Source organism: Malus domestica, chromosome 03 (assembly GCF_042453785.1).
Source record: "Malus domestica chromosome 03, GDT2T_hap1".
In the NCBI taxonomy this organism is placed as follows: Eukaryota; Viridiplantae; Streptophyta; class Magnoliopsida; order Rosales; family Rosaceae; genus Malus; species Malus domestica.
The window spans coordinates 36,286,333-36,306,954 of record NC_091663.1 but is presented as its reverse complement, the minus strand read 5'-3'; the positions used below and the strand labels follow the sequence as shown (position 1 = coordinate 36,306,954).

The window sequence follows — 20,622 nt, the reverse complement described above, 5'->3', positions numbered from 1 at the left end:
CGTGAAGCAACAAACATTTTTAGATGTTTAATGTTAGATCTCGTGCCTTTTTGTGCCCCTATGTCGATTTTACTTTTTTTGTTCAAAGCCCCTATGTCGATTATTATGAGCATTATACCATATATGTGGTGAATTGCGTATATTTCATTAATTTGTTAAACAATGTCATATTCTATGGAGAAAATTAACGTGCTTTTGTTTGGACGGGGAGTGCAACCGTGTACATTCTACCTGCAAAATGGTCAGTGCAAGTTTGGATCTACATGCAAATTTGACCGTCCAGTGCAGACCATGAGGTACAACCTCTCAGCTTCATCTCTTGTGGATATTCTTGTTGTTCAATATCCGGTTGGGTCTGTGCTGCCCACCGTGGCTCCATCATCCTCATCATTGGATCTCCGGCCTCGAAGGTACTCCTGTACTTGCTCGGCGTTTTAATTTCGCTTCGTTTGAGCTCGATTTGGGCTAATTTCGTAATCTGGGGTTTCTAGGGTTTTGTGTTTGGTTTGGTAATGTGGGGTTGTGTTTGGGGTTTTGTTCTGGTTTGGAGGTGAATTGTAGAGCAAATGTGGCAATTGGGGCTTACGAGCAGCGAATCGTACCCGGAGAGACCCGGCGTGCCCAACTGTGTCTACTACATGCGAACCGGGTTCTGTGGACACGGTGGTTGGTGCCGGTACAACCATCCTCGCGATCGTGCTGCGGTAAGTCCTTGTTCGTTGTAAACTTGCATTGCAATCAGTTAATGAGCTTTTTCGATACTGCTTGACTGCGACAGGATATATATATATAGGTTGTTTTGAATTTTCGTAAGTTTGAGTGTTCTGTTGCAGGTAGTTTTTTGTCCCTTTACCTGAAACTAGATGATTGTTTGTTTGCTGAGAAAGCTGGGGAAAATAAATGGGAACTTTTTTTTGGAATTTATTTGACATAGTTAAACTAGTCTATATTTGATGAAAATATTAGGCCTAATATTTGTGTTTTGGGCTCAGTGCAGTGGGAAATGTCGTCTTAGTTACAACTGCTTGGATTTTATTGGTAACTGAAATCGTCTTTGCTTGTGAATTTTGTTATCTTTTGTTTATGATTTCGGTTTGATGCTGCACGTAGGTCGTGGCAGCTGTAAGAGCTACAGGGGATTACCCAGAGAGAGTGGGGGAACCCGTATGTCAGGTATGCAATAGTTTTCTGATCTGTTGTAAAATGTGAATTTCCTGCCTGATAATGACAATGTAAATCTGGAAACATTTCGGCAACTTTGTTATGTTGTCCACTTATTTGTTTGAGCTTTGAGCTTCATATGTGATGTGTGGCATATGTTTGTCTAATGTCAGTATTATTTAAAGACTGGGACCTGTAAATTTGGTGCGTCCTGCAAGTTCCACCATCCAAAACATGGAGCTAGATCCTTAAACCGAGCTCCCCTAAATATTTATGGATACCCATTACGACCGGTTTGATTTCCTCTCCGACTCTGTCTCTCTGTTTCCCTCTCATCCACATATGGGTGTGTGTAGACATTTGTGAAATTTGTCGAGCAAGTGGCTCACAGTTGTTGTTAAAAAATTAATTTTAAATTTTTTTATAACAGGGAGAGAATGAATGCTCCTACTATTTGAAAACGGGGCAATGCAAATTTGGCATAACCTGTAAATTCCATTATCCACAGCCTGCTGGAACAACAATACCGGCTTCTGCACCCCAATTTTATCCGTCGGTGCAGTCTCCTGTTCCTTTGGCAGAACAGTATGGGGGGGGGCATCCACCAGTTTGAGGGTGGCTAGGCCTCCACTATTAACTGGATCATATGTGTAAGGGACTTACGGTCCTGTCTTGATTCCTCGTCCTGGAGTTGTTCCGATTCAGGGTTGGAGTCCGTATTCGGTATGATAAAGACATATTCAGGTTGATATATGATTGAAGTTCATTACTAATAGTAATATGTTATTACTTGGTGCAGGCACCTCTTAGTCCTGTACCATCTCCTGGAGCTCAACTCACAGTTGGAGCAACTTCTTTATATGGGGTAACACAGCTATCTTCTCCAACAGACGGACTTGCAAGCCCTTATACCTCCATATCCTCTTCTGTAGGTCCTTCTAGCAGCAACCGGAGTGAACAAGTTTTCCCAGAGAGGCCTGGCGAACTTGAATGCCAGTACTATCTGAAAACTGGGGACTGTAAATATGGACCATCTTGTAGGTATCATCATCCTTGGGATTGAACTGTATCGAGAGAATAACTTTTCTCCTTAGTCCGATGGGTCTCCCACTCCGTCCGGTATGCAAAGTCGTTTTATATTATTTTTGATGAATTTTTAATTTTTTTAAATTTTAAATTCCGATGGGTCTCCCACTCCGTCCGGTAAGGCTAGCCGACATTCACCTCTCCCAGACCTTGCGTAAAGTGGGAGCCTTGTGCACTGGGTACGACCTTTAAATTCCGCTGTTAGAAGTTATTGAGTTCATCACTTGGTTATCCAATTTGGTAGACCCAAGAGTTGGTTTTCTTTTACTTGATTATACAGTAATTTTTTCCAAAAGGGGATTGTGGGATGCTACCATCATACCTAAAGGCATACCTGGTTGACCTCCTTTGTACAACCAAATGAAATACAAATTAGGTGGCAAAGAAAAGGCTGCCATACTATGTTTATAGGTTGAGTAAACATGTTTTTCATTTTGATTGTTCTGCAGTGTAGGTAGGTATGTTCGTTTACCTAGGTCTTGTTTGCAGTCTTCTTTTATTAAGGTTATATTTTGTACAAGAATCTTTGCCATTGAGTTCTGAAGAAGTTAATGCTCAATGTTGTACAAACCTGATTGGTGGTTGATGTAATTTAAGGAGACATTTTGATATTTAATGAGCATCAACCAACAGGAGCTCAGTAGGGTGGCTGAGGCACATGGGTTTGTCCCGTGTGGTCTCAGGTTTGAAACCCATAGGTACCTATTCAGATTTGCTAGTGTTTCATGCCCCCAAATATTGTAGGGTTGTACAGTGGGCCCCAGTTTAGAAGATGTGTCAATGAGCATTAGTAGTTGTATTAGTGTAGGAATGATGTTTGTGTAATGTGCTCAATATAGGAATCAGATGACACGGCAACACATTATAAGTTGTAACTCAAAAAACAAATTTGCCTCTTGTTGCTGAAAAACCTTATGAAATAGTTATCTATCGAAAAGGTCCTTTAGAATAAAGGAGCAAGATGACAGAAGGTTCCTTGACTGGAAAACCTTTGCTGCAGTCCTGAAACAAAATAATCTATGCTGTGTATGCCCTTGCAATGATATATACGTATCTTCGCTTGAGTTTTGTGCTTCAGCACTTGCATTATTCTCAGTGCTCACTTTATGTTTTATATTTTTGCTTTCTCTATGTTACAGTTACTTTTTATCAGTTTGTTCATCGTTGATAGAATTGCTATTGCCCTCATTCTTTGAGATGTCTTTCCCCTCTAATGTAGGGTTGCTTTTCTTTATCTGGTCTTGCTGGTTCATTCTTCTTCACATTTTTTGTTTTATTGTTTAAATTTTGTTAGCCGCTTTGTAACAAAAGTATTATGGTGAAGCAACAGACGTTTTTAGATTTTTAATGTTAGATCTCGTGCCTTTTTGTGCCCCTGTGTCGATTATTATGAGCATTATACCATATATGTAGTGAATTGCGTATATTTCATTAATTTGTTAAACAATGTCATATTCTATGGAGAAAATTTACGTGCTTTTGTTTGGACAGGGAGTGCAACCGTGTACATTCTACCTGCCAAATGGTCAGTGCAAGTTTGGATCTACATGCAAATTCGACCATCCAGTGCAGACCATGAGGTACAACCTCTCAGCTTCATCTCTCGTTGATATGCCTGTTGTTCAATATCCTGTTGGGTCTCTGCTGGCCACCCTGGCTCCATCATCGTCATCATCGGATCTCCGGTCCGAATTACTTCCAGCTTCCATAAAGGATACTTACTCAACCAGAGTGCCTTCTTCCGGGAACACCTCAAGCAGTTCAGGTGGATTGATTTTTTCACAGAGCGGTTCTGTTTCACTATCTGATGTGCAACTGTCCAGTCAGACTTCATCCCCCTTGAGCAATAGCAGAAGCACGAGACCAGGTGGCGCGTTTCGTCGATCGATTTAAAGTAATACCCAAAGCCGCACGTTCATTATCTCCAGCAGCGCTGTTTATATAGATGTCGACAGTAAATGTGTAACAGGTCAATTGTGCAAAGGCCGTCATATTTCGGTCTATGGTTTGGTCTATCAACCAAATCTGTTTATCCCACAGAGTAGTAGGAAACGCACACACACTGTTGATACTTGTGTCAATTCGATATCACAGCAATCCATTACAAATTCCAAATAAAGCTGCAGTATTGAAGTTTCTCGTATCTTTTCATCTCTTACAAGTGATTACAAATGTATCGTTAAAGGTAATTTTATTTAGAGAGTTTTAACGAAATACTTTCAGTATTGTTCATTTTTAACTAAAAATTACATTTTTATCTTTCTTTGGTACTATTTACTACATCTTTATTTGTCATTTTTCGTTAAATTTAAAGGTTTTTTTTTCTAACTTTTCGTTAGTTTTCATTTTTATTTAGTGTTCGTCTGATCATCGGTGCTATTTTTCGATCTAGTAGAACAAATGTTTGTGAAAATGTCGGTGGCGAAATAGTAGCATTGTTTCATTATCGTTAAAGAAATACATTTGGTAATTTTATTTAGGGAGTTTTAACGAAATACTTTCGGTACTGTTCATATTTAACGAAAAATCATATTTTTACCTTTCTTTGGTACTATTTCTTCTTCGTTAAGATCAAGAAATGTGAAAGTAGGCAACACCCTTCAACATTTGTTGACCGACAAAAATTCAACATTTATTGGTTGACAAAAACTTCAAGATTTGTTGGCTGATATGAAATGATGTAGGATACATATTTCTTCATGCGGGTCATCCTTTTTTATAATAATATACAATTATTAATTATGATGAATAAATAAGTACTGAAGATGCCAAGCGAATTAAATACAGCACGGAGCTTGGCTGTTGATAGATCAGCACCTTCTGCTCCTAGCAAATCATGAATGAACACGTATCCAAGTAATTAATTTTTTAATCACAAATTAGACAGGTATTCACATATGATTTGCTAGCTGCAGACTGCTAATTTTTTCAGCAGCCAAACTCTGTCCTTTAAATACAACAAAACGTGGAGGACCCGGCATTGGAAAAATAAGTACGGAAAATGCCAAGCAAATTAAAGACAACACAACGTGGAGGACCCGGCATTGGAAAAATAAGTACGGAAGATGCCAAGCAAATTAAATACAACACAACGTGGAGGACCCGGCAGTAATATATTCACCAGTCTTTGTTTATATTTTATACATGGAATTATGAGTGAGTGGTTGGATGAGAGAAGGGCGTATAAAGACTAGCAGGGGGAGGCACCTTTCACTACTTTAATTCACTTCACTTGTGTTTTTGCTTGTCCTGAATACAAGAAATGGCGGAAGGAGTTCTCTTCGACGTTGCAGCACAGATCATCGGAAGGCTAGGCTCCCTTGCTTTCCAAGAGATCGGATTGATTTGGGGTGTCCAAGATGAGCTCCACAAGCTCCAGGAGATAGTTGCCGGCTTCCAAGCTGTTCTTCTTGACGCTGAGAAAAAGCAAACCATCAATGAAGTCAAAGTGTGGCTCGAAAGCGTAGAAGATGCAGTTTATGAAGCCGATGACCTGCTGGATGAGTTTAATACTGAAGCTCAGCAGAGACAAATGATGTGTGGCAATACTAAGATGTCAAAGAAGGTACGCCTCTTCTTCTCTAGCTCAAATCAACTTGCTTTTCGGCTAAAGATGAGTCATAAGATAGAAGATATTAACAAGAGGCTTCGTGAGGTTGCATCTCGTAGAGCCTTTCCCTTAGAAGTAAATTGTGAAGATACACGATTTCTAATTAGAGAGAGGACCACTCACTCATTTGTCCCTAAGGAAAATATTATAGGGAGAGATGAAGATAAAAAGTCAATTATTCAACTTTTGTTGGATCCCATCTCAACTGAGAATGTGTCCACCATTTCCATAGTTGGATTTGGAGGATTGGGGAAAACTGGTCTTGCCCAACTCATATTCAACGATGAGGTGATTCAAAATCATTTTGAGTTGAAAATATGGTCATGTGTCTCTAATGTATTTGAGTTGGATATACTTGTTAAGAAAATACTAAAAGTTGACAAGATTGATATGGATGAGCTGCAAAATGATCTTAGAAGAAAAGTAGATGGAAAGAAATACCTAATTGTGTTGGATGATGTGTGGAATGAGAATAGGGAGAAATGGCTTAGCTTGAAGTACTTGTTAATGGGGGGTGGAAAAGGTAGTAGAATACTAATAACCACTCGTAGTGAAACAGTTGCGAAGATATCAGACACAGCTAAACCGTACACCTTAAGGGGTTTGAATCAAGAGGACAGTTGGTCTTTATTTAAGGAAATGGCTTTTAAAGATGGAAAAGAGCCAGATAATTCAACAATTAAGGCAATTGGGAAGGAGGTTGCAAGAAAATGTCAGGGAGTTCCACTCGCTATAAGGACGATAGGTGGGATGTTGCCCACCAAATATCACGAAACAGAATGGTTGAATTTCAAAGAAAATAAACTTTCAAGAATAAATCATGAAGAAAATGAAATTTTACCAACGCTTAAACTAAGTTATGATGTGCTCCCATCACATTTGAAGCATTGTTTTGCTTACTGTAGCTTGTTCCCACCTAATTATGAGATCTCTGTACCGATGTTGATTAGACTTTGGGTGGCGCAAGGGTTCATCAAGTCATCCGGTGAAAACGACAGTTTGGAGGATGTTGCGTATGAATATTTTATGGAATTGTTGTGCAGATCGTTTTTTCAAGAAGAAAAAGATGAGTTTGGTATAATAAAAAGTTGTAAAATGCACGATCTCATGAATGAACTTGCAGTCTCAGTGTCGGGGGTCGGAAGCGCCGTAGTTGATCTGAACCAAAAGAAATTTCATGAAAAGCTTCGTCATGTATCTTTCAATTTTGATGTTGATCCGTCGAAATGGGAAGTGCCAACTTCCTTGCTAAATGCAAAAAAGATACGAACCTTTCTTCTTCCTTGCCAAGAGTGTAGAAGTTGTTCAGTAGATAATTCATTGTCTGCTACAATTATTTCAAATTTTAAGTCATTGCGTATGTTGAGTCTCAAGGGCTTGGGAATTACAAAATTACCTAATTGTCTTAAAAAAGTGAAACATTTGAGATATCTTGATCTTAGTTGGAATCTCATCAAGAGACTTCCAGATTGGATAGTTGGACTTTCGAATTTGGAAACACTAGATCTCAGTTGGTGTGAAAGTCTTGTGGAATTGCCTAGAGACATAGAAAAAATGATCAACTTAAGGCATCTCCTCTTTGTAGGCTGTTATGAATTGACTCGAATGCTGACACGCCCCGATCCCGATGTCCTAGGGACAAAGGGATGGTCACGTGCTGGCCGACACCCGAAGGGTGACGAAAGCCATTTATTGAGTGCAAATGCTGACAACAAGGGATAGATAAGACTTATAAATATAAGAGAATAAAGAATATGTATTTAAGGAACGTGTTCAGAGCACACATCTAATCTAGAACATTAAAAGAATTAATATAAAAAAAATTGAATGAACACAGAAGTGGGTCCTACACCGAGAGGACTCGAAGATACCGATGCGGAAGTGCCTGGATGCCGGGATTGTATGCCTCGATCCTAAATCCTGAAGGGGGCGCAAAACAAACATGAGTGGACCAATTTGATATAAATATAACAAAACAGTTATCAACGTACTAACCCCCAAGTTTTATAAAAACACATATATAATGATAAACATAGGTTTTCCGAAACCTAGCATGCCGTGCAATATCTCAAATCATAACTCATATAATAATCACTAGTGAATGTCCAATATAACACTTCAGGCCCCATGCCGGCTCCCCGTCTCTGAGCAGACAGTCAGAGGAAAATAACCCCCAGGCCCTAGCCAGTCTCCCCGTCCCTGTGCTTAATAGCCAGAGGAAAACACACTTCAGGCCCTATGCCAGCACCTAACCGTCGCCCGGGATGGACCGGAATCTATCCCTACATCCCGTAGCGGAATCAGGACCACAAGGTAAGTACAAAACCATTGAACATATATATATTGAAAGGCAACTTCATAGTATAAAGTCATCAATCATCTATACTATAAAGAGGTGTTCGAAACGTGTTCTAAATATCATATCGTCATCCATCAGATATTTTATAAGAACACGGGTTATAGGAAAAATAATAATAATTCAAACTAGCCTCAATAAGCATGTTATCTCATAAAACATTTCATAAAACGTAGTCATCAAATCATGCTTCTCATGTATGCATTTCTATTATTAAAACATGCATTTTTAGAAGGGGTCCACTCACAGTACTTAGCCGTCGAAGAGCCACGCAAACTAACGAACAAGAAAACGTCACCAATAATTGCCCCTAAGCACATAAAGGGTCCAATTAATAAAACTCTATTTTAACAATTGAATTTGGGAAAACAGACGTTGGAAACGGATTCAGAACGTCGAATTACCCTAAGAAGGGTCCCGGACAAAAACCCGAAAAGTCAACCCTAAAGTCAACGTTGACCGGGGTCAACGGTCAAATTAGGTCTAACGGGTTTTAGACTTGAAATCTGGATTAAGGTTTAGGTTTAGGTTAAATAGGATTATGATCTATTGGGTTTTGGAATTCTAAGGTTTTGGGTTAAAAGGGTTTTGGGTGAAGAAATGTGGTTTGGGCCTAAAGCCCAAACACATACACACCACAAACACACATACACATGCACGGCATGCACATGCATGCATGGCATGCATATACACACACTTAAACACACACACACACAAACTCACACACTCACACAGCACACACACACTAAATATACATACACACACACGGGTACACACTCACACACCCACACAATCTAAAACACACACACACATGGCCCAAAGGCCTCACAACCAAAAGGGTTGGGCTCAGCAGGGAAGGCCCAAAGGGCTTGGTTTTGGTGGGTCGCCGGACCCAATGGGAGAGAAAGCCGGAATTCGGCCGGAAAATGCACAATCTTTAAACGACCATAACTTTGTCAAAACTCAACGAAATCAAGCGAGACAAAAACGAAAGTTGTAGCCCTTGAAGAGACGAAGAGAATGGTACCTCACACGACGTCTAACTCGTCGTGGTTTGACCGGAAAACTCCTCGAAAGCCGTCGGACTCGCCGGAAACTGGGTAAGATTCAAATGAGTATAACTTCTTCAATACTCATCGAAATTGGGTGAAATAAAAAGGAAAGTTGTAGTTCTCAGCGAGACGAAGAGATTGATACCTTGCATGCCGACCAACTCGCCGTGGTTTGGTCGGAAATTCTCTCGAAAGTCGCCGGAGATGGGTGTGCCTACACCCGAGTTCGTTTTCGTCCTAAAACCTCCAAAAATCACGAATAAAACTCAGTTAAAACCCATTCCAGTAGATTATAGGACGAAAAAGGGAAGGTTTGGAGCTTACCTCACCGGAAAAAATATAAAAGTTCACCGGAGTTCCTTTTTTCGGTTTTCCTGGGGTTGCAGAATGGGACAGAGGGAGAGAGAATAACGAGATGGTGATGATGATGTTCCTCACGCAGGGAGATGGGTGCGTGCGTGCTGCTGTGCTGCGGTGCAGAGAAGAGAGATGAGGGAGATATGAGAGAGAGAGCCGAGAAGGAGAGTGAAAGAAGAGGGCTGAGAGAGATGGAAGAGTGACGGGAATAGGGGACACAAAAACAGAAGGTGGGCCCCTTGGGCACACCAATTAAGAATTAAAAACCATTTTTAAATAAAATGGGGGTGGGGTGTTACAATCTACCCCCCTTAAAAGAATTTCGTCCCGAAATTTAAAATCACTTGCTAAACTGAAATACTCGAAAATAGTAAGAAGAATATATGTATAAAGAGAAATCAAGTCAGAGTGGGTGCATCATAGAGAATATACCACACCGTCGCGAGCGGGTTGCAAAATCCTCTATCATGCCTCCAAACTCTTACTTTCTTCCCCATCAGTGTAAAAATAAAAATAAAACATACTTTAATAAGATATAAGGTCGAAAACATATATTGACGTAAGGTCAAAAATAAGTACGTAAAATACTATAGCGTCAAAAATAGATATGTACTAATATATAGGTCGAAAACTCTAGCTGAATTTAAAACTGAAAACAGAAATACTTCCCCCAAAACATTTAAAATGCCAAAAACAAATAACTAAAGTAAAGGAAGTTAAAATACTTACATTGAAAACCAAAACTGAAAAATGAGAGTGGGTCTTGCCCAAGAATTCGAAACGTCACGTACTCCGAGAAAAGATGTGCCTTTGGGTCGAATCCCAAGAATAGCTAATCTGTAACAATTGCCGTAGACGGATCTTCCTGCCCACTTGCTTAACGAACCCAACGAATAAGTTATCGATACAACAGTCGGCCGCCCGTGATATCGATCACACATTTGTTATCTCGATAAGCAAGCAGTAATTTCCTGAGGGTGCACAATTTCACACGCCGAAAATTCGATCTTCCAATTACAAGCTCGCACATCTCCTCTATCAACCAATGTTGCGTGTAGCAACTCTCGTACCATGCCGCAACAAGTGCCATACTCAAACCGAACAAAATAAGAACTATCGTTGTAAAACTTTATCCATCACCAAGCATCCTATCCTCCTCAGTTCTTCCAAATGTGACCAACTACACCAGTGTTTCACCAGTAAAGAACCCTTTTGAAAATTGTACCTTGGGATTCAAGAGAAGTGGCTACCATGTTAGTAGTAGACCCAAAAGCTCAAATCAAGCAAGCAGAAAACGAGAAGTCATCTTCCTCAACACGCAGTATCTCTTATGAACTGTTGTAGTGCTCAATCCACCTCTCCATTTTTGCTTAGTTGCAGATTTCAAGTCAAACAAGATCAAAGTTGGTGGAAAGAAGAACGACTCGCAAATGGTCATCCTAACAACCAAAGACAACACACACATTTCGAGAGAAGTGTAAAGATTATCCAATTCTCACTTCGACCGTCCTGTAGTGCCATTCCAGAATACACCAAACAGATATGCTAGAAAGGTTTTAACAACCACGTACTCACAACAATAAGGTTCAGAAGTGAAGCAGTGGAAATATGCGTCGAGACGAACACATATCGTTGGAAAATAACCGATGTGATGCCCATGAATTCGAGTAAGATGGTGATACAATATGCTGACCTTCAGTAACACAATCTTCACCAGTCTCTTACCAAAGGACAACTCAAACTTCACACCCACGATGAACTCTTTCTGGTAAGCTTGTGAAAAGGTTATGCTCCCAACATTCTTGTCCAAATCAATAGAATTGGGCGCACACTTCCGCCGAATCGATCGATCGTGAATTTCTCACTGATTGAGCAAGAAACCATGTCGGAAAGGCTGAAAGAATACTAAAGAATTTGAGGATCAAAACAAGTCCATTAAATATAGAGTACAAGATATCAGAATTTGAACTAGCAACCATGCCGAGAACAAACGTTTTTTTTTTTTTTTTTTTTTTTTTTTTACACCCTCTGTATAATGTTCCGGCATGATCCAGTTCACATTGAGAAACAAACAAGCGAAGGAAGGTAAAGATGCAGAAATAGAAGTAACTGTTTATGATTATTTTGCAAATCATCACAGTATGGTCAACTGGTTTCTTAGCCAAAAGGAAATAGGACTAAGCTCAAGAATAGTTAAGAACTGTTAATAAGATTTGACGAGGCCAAGGACATTTCGCAATTCATGATACTTTGTGAGAGCTGTTTCAAAGTTCAAAAATTAAACATAGAACCTCTGAATCAACAGAATGACGAAGAAGAAAGATACGAAGTAGCCTGCGTATGCATGCAGTGACACGATTGGCTACCTTAAAATGATGCCTCTGAGCAAACCAAAGCTCAATAAGTCCAGAGAAGTTTAGAGTAAGGCTCGATCTTCGTACAATGATGAATATGGTAGAGTCTCAAGCCATTACACTGAAAATTACAAGGCTAAACAGTTAACGGACAAGAGCACCGGTCAGTTGGGCTACCAGCAAGAGGTTAAGTTTACCTCTACTGAAAAGTACGAGGACAAGGGGCATTTTACCACTGAGTACCAGACTCAGGTGAAATTCAAGGAATTTGTTTATCCAAACAAGTTTGGATCTTCATCATCCAAATCCAACTACCACAACAACAAGAATTGTAACTCCATTTAGGGAAATTGATGGGAATAGCATCTGCTACCGAGGAGTTTCCCAAGAAAAGTAATTAATGTGAACGAAGTCAACACTCGAAGAATTTGATGTGAAGCTGACGGTCAAAGGTTAGTGAACTTGACTTCATCATTGGAATAAACAAGAAGGTAATCGATAAAACAATCACAGAGAATTGTTATAAAGATTCACCCAAATTTCTTCAGTGGTAATGAGTCCGAGAACATTGATTTGCTCCCACTAACTACCACCTACTAACCGTCGTCACCACTCGCACTTACTCGCTTACTTAGCACGCACTTCGAACATTTCAAGCAATTTCGAAGAGATATGACTCTACCCGCCATTCCTAGGGAACGCATGTTGCAGAGTGATATCATCGCTTCATATCTCCAGTTGGTCTTAACCAATTCATACCACCAAGATTTTTCCGTTTCCTAAGATTTCGATGTAGAGCCGACTCCGCCCGCAATTCCTAGGGAACGCATGTTGCAGAGTGGCATCACCATTTCAGATCTACAGCTGGCCTTGACTAGACTTCCTCAAACCGAGATTTCTAAAACACGCCGCTTCCAAGTAACACCGACTATGCATGTCATTCCCAGAGAATGCACTTCACAGAGTATCGATCCGATGCTGAAGGTCGTCCAACAATTCAAACACGTCACTGATGAGGCACAATCCCGACACAAATTCTTGAATTTCAACCAGAATGTGACAATTCAATCAGAGAGAGATTTGCACAACTGCACCGACTGGCACAAAAATCTGGAAGTCGTGACATCCAAATGATGTCAAAACCAAGACTTTATGAGAATAGAAGAGAATCCTAAGTATGCTCTGAACAAACCACGCTCTGATACCAATCTGACACGCCCCGATCCCGATGTCCTAGGGACAAAGGGATGGTCACGTGCTGGCCGACACCCGAAGGGTGACGAAAGCCATTTATTGAGTGCAAATGCTGACAACAAGGGATAGATAAGACTTATAAATATAAGAGAATAAAGAATATGTATTTAAGGAACGTGTTCAGAGCACACATCTAATCTAGAACATTAAAAGAATTAATATAAAAAAAATTGAATGAACACAGAAGTGGGTCCTACACCGAGAGGACTCGAAGATACCGATGCGGAAGTGCCTGGATGCCGGGATTGTATGCCTCGATCCTAAATCCTGAAGGGGGCGCAAAACAAACATGAGTGGACCAATTTGATATAAATATAACAAAACAGTTATCAACGTACTAACCCCCAAGTTTTATGAAAACACATATATAATGATAAACATAGGTTTTCCGAAACCTAGCATGCCGTGCAATATCTCAAATCATAACTCATATAATAATCACTAGTGAATGTCCAATATAACACTTCAGGCCCCATGCCGGCTCCCCGTCTCTGAGCAGACAGTCAGAGGAAAATAACCCCCAGGCCCTAGCCAGTCTCCCCGTCCCTGTGCTTAATAGCCAGAGGAAAACACACTTCAGGCCCTATGCCAGCACCTAACCGTCGCCCGGGATGGACCGGAATCTATCCCTACATCCCGTAGCGGAATCAGGACCACTAGGTAAGTACAAAACCATTGAACATATATATATTGAAAGGCAACTTCATAGTATAAAGTCATCAATCATCTATACTATAAAGAGGTGTTCGAAACGTGTTCTAAATATCATATCGTCATCCATCAGATATTTTATAAGAACACGGGTTATAGGAAAAATAATAATAATTCAAACTAGCCTCAATAAGCATGTTATCTCATAAAACATTTCATAAAACGTAGTCATCAAATCATGCTTCTCATGTATGCATTTCTATTATTAAAACATGCATTTTTAGAAGGGGTCCACTCACAGTACTTAGCCGTCGAAGAGCCACGCAAACTAACGAACAAGAAAACGTCACCAATAATTGCCCCTAAGCACATAAAGGGTCCAATTAATAAAACTCTATTTTAACAATTGAATTTGGGAAAACAGACGTTGGAAACGGATTCAGAACGTCGAATTACCCTAAGAAGGGTCCCGGACAAAAACCCGAAAAGTCAACCCTAAAGTCAACGTTGACCGGGGTCAACGGTCAAATTAGGTCTAACGGGTTTTAGACTTGAAATCTGGATTAAGGTTTAGGTTTAGGTTAAATAGGATTATGATCTATTGGGTTTTGGAATTCTAAGGTTTTGGGTTAAAAGGGTTTTGGGTGAAGAAATGTGGTTTGGGCCTAAAGCCCAAACACATACACACCACAAACACACATACACATGCACGGCATGCACATGCATGCATGGCATGCATATACACACACTTAAACACACACACACACAAACTCACACACTCACACAGCACACACACACTAAATATACATACACACACACGGGTACACACTCACACACCCACACAATCTAAAACACACACACACATGGCCCAAAGGCCTCACAACCAAAAGGGTTGGGCTCAGCAGGGAAGGCCCAAAGGGCTTGGTTTTGGTGGGTCGCCGGACCCAATGGGAGAGAAAGCCGGAATTCGGCCGGAAAATGCACAATCTTTAAACGACCATAACTTTGTCAAAACTCAACGAAATCAAGCGAGACAAAAACGAAAGTTGTAGCCCTTGAAGAGACGAAGAGAATGGTACCTCACACGACGTCTAACTCGTCGTGGTTTGACCGGAAAACTCCTCGAAAGCCGTCGGACTCGCCGGAAACTGGGTAAGATTCAAATGAGTATAACTTCTTCAATACTCAACGAAATTGGGTGAAATAAAAAGGAAAGTTGTAGTTCTCAGCGAGACGAAGAGATTGATACCTTGCATGCCGACCAACTCGCCGTGGTTTGGTCGGAAATTCTCTCGAAAGTCGCCGGAGATGGGTGTGCCTACACCCGAGTTCGTTTTCGTCCTAAAACCTCCAAAAATCACGAGTAAAACTCAGTTAAAACCCATTCCAGTAGATTATAGGACGAAAAAGGGAAGGTTTGGAGCTTACCTCACCGGAAAAAATATAAAAGTTCACCGGAGTTCCTTTTTTCGGTTTTCCTGGGGTTGCAGAATGGGACAGAGGGAGAGAGAATAACGAGATGGTGATGATGATGTTCCTCACGCAGGGAGATGGGTGCGTGCGTGCTGCTGTGCTGCGGTGCAGAGAAGAGAGATGAGGGAGATATGAGAGAGAGAGCCGAGAAGGAGAGTGAAAGAAGAGGGCTGAGAGAGATGGAAGAGTGACGGGAATAGGGGACACAAAAACAGAAGGTGGGCCCCTTGGGCACACCAATTAAGAATTAAAAATTATTTTTAAATAAAATGGGGGTGGGGTGTTACAAATGCCACGTGGATTGGGGGAGCTGAATGGTCTTCATACATTGAATACATTTGTTTTGAGCGAAAACAATTCTTTGTTGAGGGACAGTGCTGCGGGTCTTGGTGAACTGGGAAGGCTTAAGGAGGAATTAAGGGGGGAGTTAGAAATTAGAAACTTGAGGCACGAGAAAGATGTGATGTCAGAATCAAATGTTGGTATTCCTCTCAAGGAGAAACAGCATCTCCATTCATTGACTTTAAAGTGGAAACGTGGAGAAGATGTGAACGCAATTGATGAGAAGGATATTCTAATGTCAATGGAAGTATTGCAACCCCATTCAAATCTAAAGATGTTGTCCGTGTCTGATTATGGTGGTGTGAGGTTTCCGAGTTGGTTTTCTTCTCTCATAAATCTTGTTCGTCTCACATTGACTGCGTGTCACAGATGCCAACATCTTCCACCCTTGGATCATTTCCCATCCCTTAAGACTCTTCACCTTGGAGGGCTTGAGAAGTTGGAGTACATATCAGACAATACCAGCAGCAGTAATAGTATGAGTGATGAGATGATGACGTCCCTGGAGTTACTCTGGGTAGAATATTGCCCTGTTCTGAAGGGATGGTGGAGGGCGCACACTCATAACAATGCTTCTTCTTCTTCATCAACGGAAAATCTGTCTTTGCCTTCTTTTCCCTCTCTTTCTCAATTGGCTATCGGAAAATGTCCTAATCTATCTTCCATGCCTCTGTATCCAAATGTGAAGGGAATATATCTCAATGGGTGCAGCTCGAAGGTTGTTCATTCCTTGTTTGTTAGAGGAGCATCTGATGTTGGTGTTGATGTCTCTGCCTCTTCTTCTTCCCCTCATCTCTCCAAATTAACACATCTGTCACTCATTAATATTGAGGATTTGGAATGTCTAACGTCACTAGGAATGGGCAACGTCCCATCACTCCAATCGCTTGACATTAAAGATTGCCCAAATTTGGCATTACTACCATATCATGGGATGGGCAACCTCGCATCCTTTCGGGAGCTTACAGTTATGAATTGCTCCAATTTGACATCAATGTCAGAAGCGATCGCCAATCTTACATCACTTCAGAAGCTTACAATTGGAAGATACTCTGATCTGACATTACTGCCAGAAGTGGTCGTCAACCTCCCATCACTCCAATCGCTTACGATTGCATCTTTCCCAAATTTGGTATCACTACCGGAAGAAATAAGCAATCTCACGTCACTGCAGCACCTTGAAATTCAACGTTGCCCTGATTTGGCATCACTGCCAGAAGGGATTCGTCGACTCCCCAACTTAAATAGATTGCAAATTGGGGAATGCCCCATGTTAAGCGAAAGATGCGAGAAGGAAACAGGGGAGGACTGGCCTAAGATTGCTCACATCTTATCCATTTCTATTCATTAAGGTGCGTTTTCTAACTTATTTCAATTTGCACTTGCCAAATTCAGTATATGCTCTGAAATATGCAAATGTCAATCTTGTTTCTTAATTTTATTCTTCATTTTTCATTCATCACCAGCATTTTATTTTTCTTTTAGATGACATACCATATGGTCAAAAAATTTGTCCACACTTTTGCTTTCTCGTTGAGCAACACTGATTCCACATCAAAGCGGTATGCATTCCTTGCCCACTAACTTCATTTATTATTATTTTTTTTTTTTCAAAATGGAACCAACATCGTGTGGTTCACCAGTTCCAGAAATCGAATAAAGACGTGCCGTATAAAATACAAATTTTGAATTCGTCCCCAACCACCGAGCCACCCGCAGTGTTTACTTCAATTTTTTTTTAATTTCTCTTTAATTTCCCTACTTGTCTTTTTCAGATACTGAAACCAAAGACGGTTTAGGAGTTTAGATGGAATTGAAGCTACCAAGCAACCGGCCAGATAACAATTTGTACGGACTTCTTCAATTCAATTATTATGTTGCACAACCGTCAGTTTTCGGCAATTTCCAAACTACATAATAAGGCTTTCAAACTTTGCCTGTTCAGGTTTTGCTTCTTAATTTACTTTCATGGATATGTAGTGCTGATTCAAAGAAGAAACAGATGGGATGAAGGAAGCGAATAACCATACAGCTTTTGCTTATACATGTGCCTCATTTCTGCAGATGCGATAAATGAAGGACTGGTTTGAGTTTCCACCATAAAACTAACTGACAATATGGGAAGTAGCCGCCCATGCAAGGTCCCTCTTCATATTTTTCTTTGTTGGTTTGCTTGCATTGTTATTTAGTGTGCTTGTTCTGTATATATCGACAATAAGCTCCAAAGTCCTTGCTGTTGGACATTCACAGGTTTTGCACCTCTTCATCTACTTCACATCTCCTTCCCTTGCTGCTACTTTTGGTGTTTACTCAATTTATTCATGTTATTAGGGAACAATCATGCCTTTAGCTGCTCTCACCCAGCCGGACATAGCAGAACTGGTTGAATCTGGCTGGTCTTTTCTGTCCAATATCATACTTGGAGCATATCACTTCTAAATTTGCACTTAGAATGGTCAACATATATGTTGATCAGGTATTCCTTATCTTCTTCAAGGTATACCGCATGATTGGCTTCTCTAATAGAATTGACGCATCTGTTCATCTTTTCAGATGATTCTGTTTACTCAATGTTATGAGATTTAAGTAGTAGTAATTTTGTTATCTTCTGTACATTATGTGTGGTGAATGGGGCGTCAACTTTTTTGATTCAATATGTGATGGCCACGTTGACTGCTCAGAGTGGTTGTATATGATTTTGCTTTTGATCGACGGGTTTAGGTACTATGTCCTCCCGTTGTATGTTTTTAACTCAGTAATATAATATGGGCGTGAGGGCCTAGCCCCCAGCTTTGACTGGGTTCCAGCCCTCTTTAAATATTTCTTTTTAATATTTGTTGGTAAAAAAGACAAATTTTAAGTGTTCGCTCCGGGCACAAAAAAAGACGTCAGGACCAGCGTTGTAGTTCGGCCTTCTTTGGGCTGCTTTTGTTTCCAGTTTTAGTAGAATAAAAATGTGGTGATACCAGTAATACAAATTAACTATAACCAAATCCCACATGGCTTGGGAACACAAAAGTAGCGAAAAAGAAAAGGAAAGGAAACTAACCAACAACTATAATTTGGGGATTGAGATCCACTAGTGATCTTTATGTCTGATGTTCATAGATTAGGAGATTTGGACCACTCAATTTTAATCTGCAATCCCTATATTTTAGTTACCTATTTCACAAAAACCTAAAAACTTAGATGGCTCGCATCTCATTTTCTTTCTTGAATAATCCAAATCTCTCGATTTGCAGACTCCAGATAGAGATGCGTAGGGGATTTCATTTCATAATTTGGTTTGGTGAGATGAGAATGTTCACACATAGTGTTGCTTTTTCCAAATTTTCAATTTTTAGTACCGTTGGTTGACTTAAGTTCTTACTACAACTTGGAAGGTATGTGCGTTGATCACTTTTGTGAGATAGACCGATGTAGAAGGCACTTTTGCTCATATGATCAATTGTTTGGACTCGAATGTTCAATAAATGGCGATAGATTAAGGGCTACCTTGGGTTTTTCTTTTGGAACTTGACGAGTTCGACCACTCCAACCTTTGGAGTCAAACTTAAATATTTGGGTTTAAGTCGGAAAACATGTGACCCAAAGCTAAGTTTCAAACCCAAAAAATTTGGATTCCAAACACAAAATATTTGGGTTTGGACACAAATCAAAACCTAAATTTGGGTTCAGATTTGGCTGACCCAAATTTTGAGTGGGTTCTATTTTTTCTTAAGTTGTTGAATATAAAACTTAGTGGCTGACAGTTGGGCCACACGTGGCAGGGACCCCAGTTGTTGTCTAACGGTAACCCTGGGTTTAAATCCGGGCCTTTTGATTTCTAGACCGTTGGTTATCTACGGTCCAGATCAAAATCCTTTGCTTTGCTCAATCTTTTGAAATTGGTCATGGTGCATATTTAATCTTGTCAAATCCAACGGTAAAAAAAAAATTCAACAGCCAAAATTTAAATCCAAAGGTTAAAAAAAGAAAAAGTTTTCTAAACTGATCCACTTTAGTAATTATTCCAAACTCTATAACTATTCATTTTCACTCATCTACACAAAATAAATTTCTTCCTCATATAATTTCATGTCCTTCTTCCGGCAAATTGGAAGAAAAAAAAAGTGAAGCTTTCTGTGTGGCTTGGTGTTGCAATTTCTCAAATGAAAATTTATTGGGACTTATATTGAATTTTAATGTGTCTCACAACCTGAAGAAATTGGGAGGGGGGTCATTTCATTTTTGGATATAAAACAAATAGGTTCAATAAATGAGAGAATTAAGGATCCCTACCAAAAAGACTAATCCAATCCATAATGATGTGCCAGAAAATAGAACATTTTTATTACCAGACCAACTCTCAAGAGAAGCAAATACAACAGGTACACTAATCAGTAAGATTAATGAAACAATAGGTACACTAATCAGTAAGATTACTGAAGTAGCAATTAATGCAAAAGTAGCTTAAGGTGTATGAAGTTTCATTTTTTATTCAAGTAGGGTGATAGAAACTCCATTTAACTTAAGTTGATCTAGGGCAGAAGCATACCTATGTCAGGATAACCCTTCTTTGAAACACTTTGGTAGTGCTCTTGGATTGGGGTGAATCCACATAATGAAACAGAGCACATGGAACCATATTTTTATCTTTAGTTTGGTGATTGTTTAGGAAGTTTTAACTGGTGGATATCGAAGTTTGGTTGGGGTGTGTATTGAAGTTTGGTTGGTTGGTTGGTTTGTATATTGAAGTTTGATTGGTGTTTGTTTGAAGTTTTGTTAGTTGGTTTGTATATTGAAATTTGGTTGGTTGACGTGATTTGTTCGTTTTTAGAAATTTGGTCGGAATATAAATTTTCTTTAGATTAAAACATTTGTAAAATTAAGAGTAATGTTAGGTAGATTAAATTTGCAAATTAAATGATGTGGCACCAATAAGAA

At 39.9% G+C, this 20,622-nt stretch overlaps 1 protein-coding gene, 1 long non-coding RNA gene and 1 pseudogene across 24 annotated transcripts; 2 read left to right on the top strand and 1 right to left on the bottom strand.

Annotated features, from left to right (window-relative positions):
• The first annotated feature begins 447 nt into the window (after positions 1–447).
• Positions 448–4,383, top strand: LOC139194591 (zinc finger CCCH domain-containing protein 32-like; annotated as a pseudogene).
• A 1,003-nt stretch (positions 4,384–5,386) lies between these two features.
• LOC139194589 (putative disease resistance protein RGA4) lies at positions 5,387–18,514 on the top strand. Of its 6 annotated transcripts, none has more exons than XM_070819450.1 (6): positions 5,387–7,466; positions 15,648–17,048; positions 17,182–17,258; positions 17,472–17,544; positions 17,761–17,946; positions 18,028–18,514. In XM_070819450.1, exons 1-2 carry the CDS (start codon positions 5,510–5,512, stop codon positions 17,045–17,047), a joined length of 3,357 nt encoding a protein of 1,118 aa, XP_070675551.1. In that variant the 5' UTR covers positions 5,387–5,509; the 3' UTR covers position 17,048; positions 17,182–17,258; positions 17,472–17,544; positions 17,761–17,946; positions 18,028–18,514. The 6 variants fall into 6 exon arrangements, with proteins under 6 accessions (XP_070675551.1, XP_070675550.1, XP_070675554.1 ...); XM_070819449.1 differs by having other exon boundaries at positions 17,472–17,641; XM_070819453.1 differs by lacking the exon at positions 17,182–17,258.
• On the bottom strand, positions 7,577–15,613 carry LOC114822793 (uncharacterized). Of its 18 annotated transcripts, none has more exons than XR_011579576.1 (7): positions 15,310–15,612; positions 15,131–15,222; positions 9,590–15,029; positions 9,411–9,509; positions 9,241–9,309; positions 8,461–8,523; positions 7,577–7,777 (listed from the first exon to the last, which is right to left on the bottom strand). It is a non-coding gene; the product is annotated as an uncharacterized lncRNA (long non-coding RNA). The 18 variants fall into 18 exon arrangements; XR_011579568.1 differs by having other exon boundaries at positions 9,411–9,502; XR_011579580.1 differs by having other exon boundaries at positions 9,595–15,029.
• Positions 18,515–20,622: the final 2,108 nt, after the last annotated feature.

Coding starts and splice junctions, on each gene's coding strand:
- LOC139194589 (XM_070819453.1), top strand. CDS start 5,510: ATGGCGGAAGGAGTTCTCTTCGACGTTGCAGCACAGATCATCGGAAGG. Junction 7,467..15,647: donor TTATGAATTGACTCGAATGC/TGACACGCCCCG, acceptor TGTTACAAATGC/CACGTGGATTGGGGGAGCTG.